The sequence below is a fragment of the Loxodonta africana genome, chromosome 5, assembly GCF_030014295.1.
Source record: "Loxodonta africana isolate mLoxAfr1 chromosome 5, mLoxAfr1.hap2, whole genome shotgun sequence".
Lineage (NCBI taxonomy): Eukaryota > Metazoa > Chordata > Mammalia > Proboscidea > Elephantidae > Loxodonta > Loxodonta africana.
This window is the reverse complement of record NC_087346.1, coordinates 6,665,094-6,676,301: the sequence shown is the minus strand read 5'-3', so window position 1 is coordinate 6,676,301 and position 11,208 is coordinate 6,665,094. Positions and strand designations below refer to the sequence as shown.

The 11,208-nt window shown below is 35.6% G+C and overlaps 1 protein-coding gene across 1 annotated transcript; it reads right to left on the bottom strand.

The window, feature by feature from the left end:
• Positions 1–3,342: 3,342 nt before the first annotated feature.
• LOC135231473 (tigger transposable element-derived protein 1-like) lies at positions 3,343–4,623 on the bottom strand. Its single transcript, XM_064286262.1, has one exon. The coding sequence runs from the start codon at positions 4,621–4,623 to the stop codon at positions 3,343–3,345; it is 1,281 nt and encodes a 426-aa protein (XP_064142332.1).
• Between the last annotated feature and the right edge of the window lie 6,585 nt (positions 4,624–11,208).

The window sequence follows — 11,208 nt, the reverse complement described above, 5'->3', positions numbered from 1 at the left end:
AAAACCTCAGACTTAAAATTACTTTCCCTTTATGAATTTTTTAACTGATGAAGTAGAACTGTGGAAGTATTTACTTCTCTTGATTTCATTCATATGGTCAGTTGCATTTATAAAAACAAACAAAATCTTACTAAATCAAAAAATGTTGAACTGACAAGCTGTGAACAATGACAATAATTCCACTAATGCAGCTTCCAAGTGCACTAATTATCCTTAACGATGATTCAGTCATCTGATAATCACATCGCCCACGGACCACACACAGTCAATCCACACAGCTGCAGAGTCCACTCCAGGCTCATTTTGCTTTCTCCTGTCTCAGTAAAAACTACATAATATTACTCTACTAGCATAGAATAATCGTGATAACCGAACATGAGCTGAGCATACAGACCGCTAAAGTGCTGAAGGGTAATTGAGGAGACTCCTACATGAGGTGCTGAATCCTGTCATTCATTTCTCTGATGTCTAAGAGAGACATAATTTAGGCCACAAATCTGCTTTCATCTAAAGTAATGGTGTGGATTTTAAAGAAGTAAGTATGTAAATGATGTGTTTACCTAAATCAATGAGCATATTGCTTGATAAATTTTAAAAAATAAATAAATAAATAACTTGGTAATGTCTTTGTAGGTTTGTCAGCAATTTTTTTTTTTTTTTTTTTGATTCCTACTGAATTCTTCAGGAGCAACCATTACGTGTCTTCCGCAACCCTACGTAATTTTAAAGAGCATTTCCCTCACCACAGAGGTAAGACGGCAAACTTGTATTTCGGAGCAGGAGGCTTAATGGTTATGTATTCCATGCTCAATAATTTCACAAAATTGTTTTTATTTTTCCTTATACTAAATTTCATGATAAAACTTTGCCAATAATTGTGAAGGATCTGAGATTTTATCCTTTTTTCAAGTTAACATGTTAGTCTACCATAGCTTCCTGCGTGCAGGCAGAAGTCAAGAGGCTCCTGTGTCGGAGATAAAAGACTATTATTCACGGCACAACAGGCGGGGTAAACTGCATGTCATATTGGTTTCTCTTGCTCTCTAAGTCTCACAGGGCAATTTGGAGTGATGCCGCCCATACAGTGGGTTTCTGTCACAGCTGAGGAGACCTTAACTTAGGAAATCCAGAGTAGGAAGGAGCTACTAGAAAACCTGCCTAATATTTGCCCCAGCAGGAGACATTATTATCCTGTACAGCAAATCTATGGGCTACCTGACCATATAATATCAACTCTTTCTCCCAAGGCTGTTTATTATGAATATATAGTTTAGAAAATGTAGCAGTGTGATATCTCTGCTCATATGTGCAGAAAGGCAAGAAAGCAATGGAATATTGCCTTTCAGTAGATTTCCTGGTTCTCTAAATTGCCCAAGTTATAATCAGATAAAACTTTTTAGAAAATTTCACTCTCCCAATATGCTTTATTTTTATACTGTTTGTGATTTTCTTTTATTTTTTGGGTTGGGTAACAAAACATACAATTTGAAATAGGAATAGGGCAAGAATGTATGTTTGGGTTCTGCATACATAGATGCCAAGATGGAATTAGATATGCAAGATATTTGCTGAGAGAAATGTCTTTGGTAGATAAAGGGGAAAGAAAACAGTGTATGCCAAGAGAGTTATCAGAAAATGATGCAGATCTGATACCTGTGAAAGGACAGAGGGCAGTAAAAAGGCCTGAGAAGGGAGATCCTCAAACTGCAATGAAGCTCTAAGAAATTCTAAACCAGGCCAATAGCAAAGTTTATCAGCTAGAGGATTACTCCTATAGAAGTCTGCTAAGCTTAGTCATTGACTGAGAGTAACCTGAGGAAAGCAAGGATTTAACTTGTATGCTGTGTTGAATCCTGAAGACTTAGTAGATCTAGTCCATCAGGCAGCTACACTTCTTGAAGCAGGTTCTCTCTTGAGTTACCTGATCAGTGCACTAGTATAACTAGCATAATAGGAATTATGCAATATAGCTAGACATGGTTTACTTCTATCTTGTAATGTCCTGTCTCATAAATGCTTCAAAGGTTTCCATGATGCAAAGACATGATTAAAGGTAAGCAGCCATCCAAAACTAAGAAGACCCTCAAGGAGAAGGGTTGACGTAGTGGATGTAGTAATAGGCTCAAACATACCTACTAGTGTGAGGATGATACACGACTGAGCAATGTTTCGTTGTTATACATAGGATCCCTATGAGTCAGAACCTTCTCGAAGGTACCTAACAACAACAACAGGAAAACAAAGATCTAAGTATTGTTTTTAATGGTATCCTTAAAATCCTTGTCCCTAATCATGCAGCGTTCCTGGGCTCTGATTCTGTAGTATTGTCAGTCTCTACTGGTTTTAGTTTGGTTTCCCATTTGGACTTAAAATTGTCTGCAAAAATGTCTTAGTTCTGAGAGTAGATACCATTGATTTACCCATTCAGATTTACTTCTTTTCCTTCACCCAGAGCAGATTAGTCCCATAAACAACCTATTCTTTTTTTTTACTTATTTTTTATTTTTTTTCCCCACTAGACTGATATTCTCCCAACTTGAAAGTAATTATGGAGTAGATCAATGTCATTTAAAAACAGGGACTCCCACCCATTGCTGTCTAGTTGATCCAAACGCATAGTGACCAATGACTAAGTATTAAATTAAAATGTGGATAGAACTGACCCTGCTGCTTCCATGCATAACTAAATTGGTTCTTTCTTTGACTACTCCATCTGCAGTCTGATTGTAAAAATCCCATCGGGAACTAGACAAAATAAAGGGGAAAAATGAGATACACTGGAGCTGTTGGGCTAGTTACTAGGTAAGTAATAGTATGCATTAATGGAATTATATCATTTTAGATACAGATATTAAATATGTTTCAATTTGAATACAAAATATGATTACAGTCTTACCTCAGTGATATTGTTGGTTTGGTTCCAAACTAAGATTATAATGAAAATATCACAATAAAGGGAGTCACACAAATTTTTTGGTTTCTCAGTGCATATGAAAGTTATGTTTACATTATACTGTAGCCTATTAAGTGTGCAATAGCATTATGTCTAAAAAACAATGTGTAGACGTTAATTAAAAAATACTGTGGTGCAAAAAAATGCTAACCATAATCTGAGCCTTCAGCGAGTTGTAATCTTTTTGTTGGTGGAGGGTCTCTCCTGGATGTGGATGACTGCTGACTGATCAGGGCAGTGGTTTCTGAAGGTTGGTGTGGCTGTGGCAATTTCTTAAAACAAGACAATCAATTGCCATATCGATTGACTTCACCTTTCATGAACGTTTTCTCTGTGGCATGTGATCTGTTTGATAGCATTTTACCCACCATACAACTTCTTTAAAAAATTCAGTCAATTCTCTCAAACCCTGCCACTACTTTATCAATTAAGTTTATGTAATATTCTAAATTCTTTGTTGTCATTTCAACAATGCTCACAGTATCTTCATCAGGAGTAGATTCCATCTCAAGAAACCACTTTCTCCGATCATCCATAAGAAGCAACTCCTCATCCATTAAAGTTTTATCATGAGATTGCAGCAATTTAGTCACATCCTCAAAATCCACTTCTAATTCTAGTTCTCTTGCTTTTTTCACCCCATCTGTGGTTACTTTCTCTACTAAAGTTGGGAACCCCTCATAGTCACCCATGAGGGTAGGAATCAACTCCTTCCAAACTCCTGTTAATGTTGATATTTTAACCTCCTCCCATGAGTGATGAATGTTCTTAATGGCATCTAGAATGGTGAATCCTTTCCAGAAGGTTTTCAATTTATTTTTCCAATGCCCAACAGAGGAATCACTAGCTATGGCTGCTATAACCACATGAAATGTATTTCTTAAATAAGACTTGAAAGTCAAAACTACTCCTTGATCCATGGGCTGCAGAATGGGTGTTGTATTAGCAGGTGTGAAAACAACATCAATCTCTTTGTACAACTCCATCAAAGTTCTTTGGTGGCCAGGTGCATTGTCAATGAGCACTAATATTTTGAAAGAAATCTCTTCTCCTGAGTAGTAGGTCTCAACAGTGGGCTTACAATATTCAGTAAACCATCCTGTAAACAGATGTGCTGTCATCCAGGCATTGTTCCATTTATAGGGCACAGGCAGAGTAGATTTGGTATCATTCTTAGGGGTCCTAGGATTTTTGAAATGGTAAGTGAGCATTGGCTTCAAGTTAAAATCACCAGCTGCACTATCCCCTAACAAGAGAGTCATCCTGCCCTTTGAAGATTTTAAGCTAGGTATTGACATCTCTCTAGGTATGAAAGTCCTGCTTAACGTCTTGCTCCAATATAAGGCTGTTCTGTCTACATTAAAAATCTGTCGTTTAGTGTAAACACCTTCGTCAATTTTCTTAGCTAGATCTTCTGGATGACCTGCTGAAGCTTCTGTGTCAGCACTCGCTGCTCCACCTTGCACTTTTCTATTATGGAGATGACCTCTTTCATTAAACCTCATGAAGCAACCTCTGCTAGGTCCAAACTTTTCTTCTGCAGCTTCCTCACCTCTCTCAGCCTCCATAGAATTGAAGAGAGTTAGGAGCTTGCTCTGGGTTAGGCTTTGGCTTAAGGGAAAGTTGTGACTAGCTTGGTCTTCTTTATAGACCTCTAAAACCTTCTCCATATCAGCAATAAGGCTGTTTCTCTTTCTTGTCATCCATGTGTTCACTGGGGTAGCATTTTAATTTCCTTCAAGAACTTTTCCTTTTCATTCACAACTTGGCTAACTGTTTGGCATAAGAGGTCTAGTTTTCAGCCTATCTTGTCTCTCAACATGCCTTCCTCACGAAACTTAATCATTTCTGTTTTTGATTTAAAGTGAGAGAACTGCAACTCTTCCTTCCACTTGAACACTTAGAGGACATTGTAGGCTTATTAATTGACCTAATTTCAATATTGTCATGTTTCAGGAAATAGGGATGCCTGAAGAGAGGGAAAGAGATGGGGGAAACCGCCTGTTGGTGGAGCAGTCAGAACAACAATTATCGATTAAGTTCACCATCTTATATGGGTACTGTTTGTGGCACCCCAAAATAATTACAATAGTAACATCAAAAATCACTGATCACAGATCACCGAAATGGATATAATAATAATGGAAAATTTGAAATGTTACAAGAATTACCAAAATGTGACACAGAGACACGAAGTGAGCACATACTGTAGGAAAAATGGCACCAACAGACTTGCTCAATGTAGGGTTGCCACAACCTTCAAATTGTAAAAAACTCAATATCTGTGAATCACAATAAAAAGAGATATGCCCATAATTGGACATAGCTACCAGGAGATTCATACTGAGTAAGTTTTCACTTGTAGGCTAAATGATAAACCATTCCTTGGGTAGTTATTGGTATATGCAAGGGCTCAGAGTGGAGTAGGGACTGTTCCTGGGCTAAGTATTCCATACCCGGCCCTGGAGAAATCATAATGAGGACTGTCAGGAAACCTACCTCCACCACTAATCAGCTGTGTAAACTTAGCCAATTAATATTGTGCCTCTTTCTTTATTTATAAGGATGATGTTAGTGCTTACCTAAATATTTTAATCCTTTTTTATGAGAATAAATGGAGCACAGATTATAAATTGTTTAGCAGAGTACCCAACCAAGATTAAGTAATCAATAAATGCAAGTTGTTATAAGAAGTATTACCATGACCATGCAACCACCAGCAATATTTTCACTTGTGTTATGTCAAGCACTGTACTAAGAGCTTCATATGTTTGTTTTGAGAACAAACATTTGAAGTAGTTATTTTTTAACACAGTTTTATAAATGAAGACAACCGTTGAGAATGGACTTGCCTTGCATAAGGTCAAAAAGCTTGTAATTGTTAGGGAGAGTAAACCCATATCTGTGATTTGCTGACTGTATGTTAACCTCTGTTAATCAGGAAGGAGCATGCATATATTTGTTTTGTGATAATAATATATTTAATGGTATAAATAAAATGGGTCTATTTTAAAGTCAGCAAGATATTTCTTAAAGCTCTATTTGTGATTATCTGAATTTTGAGGAGATTGGTAAAATAAATGTAACATAAGACCATGAAAGAAAATTTTCTTATAAAAAGTTATGGAATACTTATTTTAGGAAAATGGGAAATAAAGTTTATATACCTTAGGATGAGATTAATATTAGATATGTTCACTATAAAATTTACAGTTATTCAGAAATATCTTTTATGGTTAGTTTTTTCTTTAGAGTTACCAGTAGGCAAAAAATGCCTCCCTAAAAGTAAATAATCCCATAGTATAAAAGCCCCTTCTTTTATAATTTCAACCTTCAGGAAGATGCAACATAAAATGTGGAATTAAAATGTAGCGGCTATATATTGCTTTTTTGAATAATATTTTATTGTGTTTTTTTGTGAAAGTTTACACAGTAAATTAAGTTCACATTTGAAGATTTCTATACAAATTGTTTTGTGACTTTAGTTACGTTTTTCACAATGTGTCAACGTTGTCTTTAATTGAGCTCTGGTTATTCCATTTAGACTGTATACTGTTAAAAAATAAATCCCCAAATTCATAGTCTATGGTGAAGTAGATTATATGATTCTTCAGCAAGGATTCACTCTCATTCCTCTGCACCTCCATAGGAGGGTTATTCTTTTCCACAGCATTGTTAACAGCCTTGACCATGTGATTTGCTTGGACCAATAGCATGCTGTAGAAATGACAGCATGAATATTCTTATTGTTTAAAAAGACAGAAGGCCAGACTGTAAAAGCAGAGTGAGGGGTAGGGTTAGTGGCCAGGGAAAAGGTCAGGGAATTAGATATCTTCAATATGTCTTCAATATATAAAATCAATACTGGTCAAGATTCTCTTGACTATAAAGCTTCTCTAGGATTGGGAGTTTTTTATTAACCTACTCTACTGCCTTATCCCAAAATGTCTGAATGTAAGAATATATAATTTGGAAAAAGCAATAATACTAAATACAAAACCTAAAATAGCATTTGGTGAATCTCTACCCCAATTTTTCAAAGTAAAAACCAAAGTTTTGTGTGTGTGTGTGTGCTCACACGTGTATGTGTGTTTCTATTTGTGCTCAGTGCATACTTCATTATAACACAAGTATCATAGTTCTTCATTATTATTGGGTAACTATTTTTTCTGAAATGAAAGCTCATATTTCTTTCAATATCATCAAGAATATTTAGAATGCTTACACATATGTGCGAATTCTGTGCTAATTTTCTACTTCCACTGGGTGCTCAGCATTTATTGCAGTTCGCTTCCAAACTGTGCCGGATCTTTTTGTCACTACTTTGTCCTCACTGAAAACCACTTTCATTCCAGCCCTGCTCAAAGAACTAACACTCATTCTCTGTGAAAATCTTTGCTAAAGATTCAGGGATATAAACCCCCTCCCCCGCCCCCCCCCCAAAAAAACATTGCCGTCAAGTAGATTCCGACCCACACTGACCCTACAGCATAGAGTAGAACTGCCCCATAGGGTTTCCAAGGAGCACCTGGTGGATTCAAACTGCTGACCTTTTTGATTAGCAGCCATAGCTGTTAACCACTATGCTGCCAGGGTTTCCTTCAGGGTTATACCAGGTGTTATATTACCACAAAGAAATTTAAAACAAAACAATAAACCTAAAATATTTAAACTGAATATTAGGTAACCTTGTTTATCAACATCGCTTTGTTACCTCGATGACAAAGTATGTCTAATTAGGTGTTTCTTTACAACATTCTCTCAAACTGTCTCAGTAGGGCTGTGTCCACAAGTGCAATATTTTTCCCAGCTTTATTAATTTACTCTGGTCTCTTCCCTATACCACACACAGTTTTTGACCTTTGTTTGTATGTTCCAAATGATATTGAGGGACTTTGCTAAACTTTAACTATCTACCCACATCTACATTTACTAGTAACAGAAAAATCGACCAAAACTTTTAAATACGTGCTCTTTTTTTTTTTTTTTTTAGCAAAAGCAAATTTGTAGAGTGACGTTCCTTTTCCTATCATTTTCCATAAACAGAAGGGAACACTTTTGGGATTTATTTTCCTCAGTACAAAGCTATCTTTTTATTCCCTTTTTGAAAGCAGATGTGCCCACAGGAAGGCTTTGTTTATTTATTAATAATGAAAGGTACTTTTAATCACCTGTAATTTCAGGTTTCATAGAGACTTCAGAGTGTCGATCCAAAATAATACCTTACTCTCTCTACCAAGAGACCATTGCAAGGGCTTGTAATGGATGATACATAGCTTAGCTTCTGATTATCTAGTTGCCTTTTACGCTGACTTAATGGTGTTCAAGTATTTTCTATTCTGCTAGTGGTTTTAATTATGTTTTTGGAATTTTTATCTTGTGATTGACCGCTACTAATACCTCTAACCCAAAAACATCACCAAGCACAACACATTTTATCTTTGAAGTTCAAATAATGATTTTTAGCAAAAAAATTAAAATATAAATTAGCTTTGTATATAGGGTGGGGTAAAGATAATTGTCTAAGAGTAAAATGTGGGTGTATAGTGTAAAATAACAAAAAGCACTTGCAGAGATATAAGAAGTATTCAGAAATGTGAGTTGGTTGGCAAAGATGTATTGCAGTAGGATTAGTCACAGATGCAAACAATTTACAAGATAATTAGAAATACTCTGGCAGATTGACTGACCATCAAAAACTAAATTCATTTTAATAAATCTATAATTATGATTCTAGTGCTGTGATGGATTTGTTTATGAGCCTCCCTCTCCTTCCTTTCACCCCCAGGTGCACATGCGCTTTACAGACAGAAGGTCACACACGTGCTTCTCCTTTGAGGGCACTTTTGTTGTTCACAATTTTTTTGCTGTTGCTGTTGTTGTTATATTCATTATGGGAAAATCGAGCCGTAATCTGAATTAAACAATATTGTCTGCTTTGAATCAAAGAAAACTGTCTAAATATGTAAATAGATCATTTAAAATAATTACTTGTGTAATATCGTTGCATAAGATATGGGCAAATGATATAAAAAACTTGGCAAAATTAGCCAAAATCAGTCAAATATGCAGAGGTCTTAGAAATCTTAATCAGATCATTTATTGTTTGGCTTTCTGGTAATTTAGTAATTTATCAGATCCAATGACACTTTTCCCTGCTCTAACGTCTAGAATTAAGTTTAGAGGGTCACTGGAAGATATATATTTTCTTTCACCTTTTGGTTCTTATTATTATTTATGAAGTCTCTGGGTGGTGCAAACAGTTAAGCGCTCTAGTACTAGAGGAAAGATTTGACCAGAGGCACTTTGGATGACAGGCCTGGTGATCTGCCTCTGAAAGGTTACAGATTTGAAAAACCCATGAAGCATTTCTCTGCGCACGTGGGGTTGCCGTGAGTTGAAATCCATTCTATGGCAACTAAAAACAACATACTTCATGAGATCCAGAAGAGTTATTTGACTGGTTGACTGTGTTATGAATGTTATGACATATTTATAATATAAAATATACATTACATCTAATTTCTAATTCTTTGCAACAAAATACAAATTTGTTGGATTGGTAAAACCAGAAAATCATGAAATTTCACTCATCTAAGTTTATTTTCACACATTTAGAAAACTGCCTATTAGAAAACTATCTCAAGAGTATTCAGATATGGAGACACATATCTCAAACCACTAAGATAACTTACATTTTTATTCAACTAGAAGTCTCTTTTTTAGCTGAATCTGTAGAATTTATATCTTCTGAACATGAAATCTAGACCAGTTCTTATTGTACCATTCATAAAAACCAAAAATGAAACCCACTGCCATTTAGTCAATTCTGACTCATAGTGACCCTATAGGACAGAGTAGAACTCCCCATGGAGTTTCCAGGGAGCACCTGGTAGATTCCAACTGCCACCCTTTTGGTTAGCAACCATAGCTCTTAACCACTACACCAACAGGGTTTCCATACCATTCATAGTGCTCAGAAATATGTGTGCATAGTTAAGCAGTTGTTTGATTATGCTTGAAACTAGAGTTATATTTGGGGATAATTTGAGTATATTACTAATTGAACATTGGTATGAATTTCATTACATCTAGCAGTAAAGAGTTTTCAGAAGTAAATAATTAAGATTTTTGTTTATAAATCTCTTTAAAAACATAAGTTTTAAATATATTTTGTATGTATGTATTAGTATGGGCACTGATAATTAAATAAAAATTGATCAGATGCTCATTCTAAAAGTATTTGATAAAAAAGTTTTGTCAAGCATAATTTTGCAGTATTGATGAAGCTATTGATGATTAGAAGATAAAAACATGAACATTCATATTCATCTTTATGGACAGGTTAGGACTCAGAAACAGACTATGTGTGTGTACTGTTTACACAGCTAAGCAGTTTTTTAAATCAGACAACTATATGCAGGTATTAAAACGGATGACTGATGTCTAAACGCTATACAGATGTCACTGCACCACCAGGGCCCCACACAGGTGTAGTAACCATAAATTTAGAGCACTTATTCAGTGTCACAGTTGATGCAAAGAATATAAAAACAATAGAAAAGGTGATACTTTTGCTCAAAGCAATTGCCTTAAATTATAAGACAGCCAAAGTCCAAAGGAGTCTTTGAACTGGCTTAGGGGATATTAAGAAAAATAATTAATGTAACCCTACTGCTTAAATTTTATTTTTTAGAAAAAACTCTATTTGGTTGGGGACCTTTTATATACATTAAAAATGTTTTATTACAGTAATTCTAATTGTAAACTTCATATGTTAGGTATGAAAAACTTTGGTTATAAATATTTGATAATTAAATGCAGAATTTTAGTATGTTACAGTTGGAAGAGATCTGAGTAATCTTTATAAATAACATGTACGTTCAGATCAGTATTACTAAACAGAAAGCCTAACTAGGGCAAATCTATTCAAGAGCTTTTTTCCCCCTCCCCCTCTCTTTAGAGCAACCCAACTCTGTTAAATCATGCAAAGAGAAACCGAACAAATAATTCACTCAAAGGCTGGAAATCAATGTTGCAGAATACCTGAGAGATAGAGGCCACTCATCAGCAAACCCAACCAGGCATTAAGAAATTAATGCTGAATAACCAAGAGGACAGAAGCCTGCTGTGGCTGTTTGGTTCAACGCTTCACGGGGCTTGGCTCACGCAGAGCACATACACTTCAGAAATGTGAGGGGGATGATGCTTTCTTACTTAGTCTTCAATGTCTCTTTGAAGCAGTAATTGGTTGC

What these genes read in the sequence shown, in the direction of transcription:
- LOC135231473 (XM_064286262.1), bottom strand. Translation starts at nt 4,623, where the DNA reads ATGGAGAAGGTTTTAGAGGTCTATAAAGAAGACCAAGCTAGTCACAAC.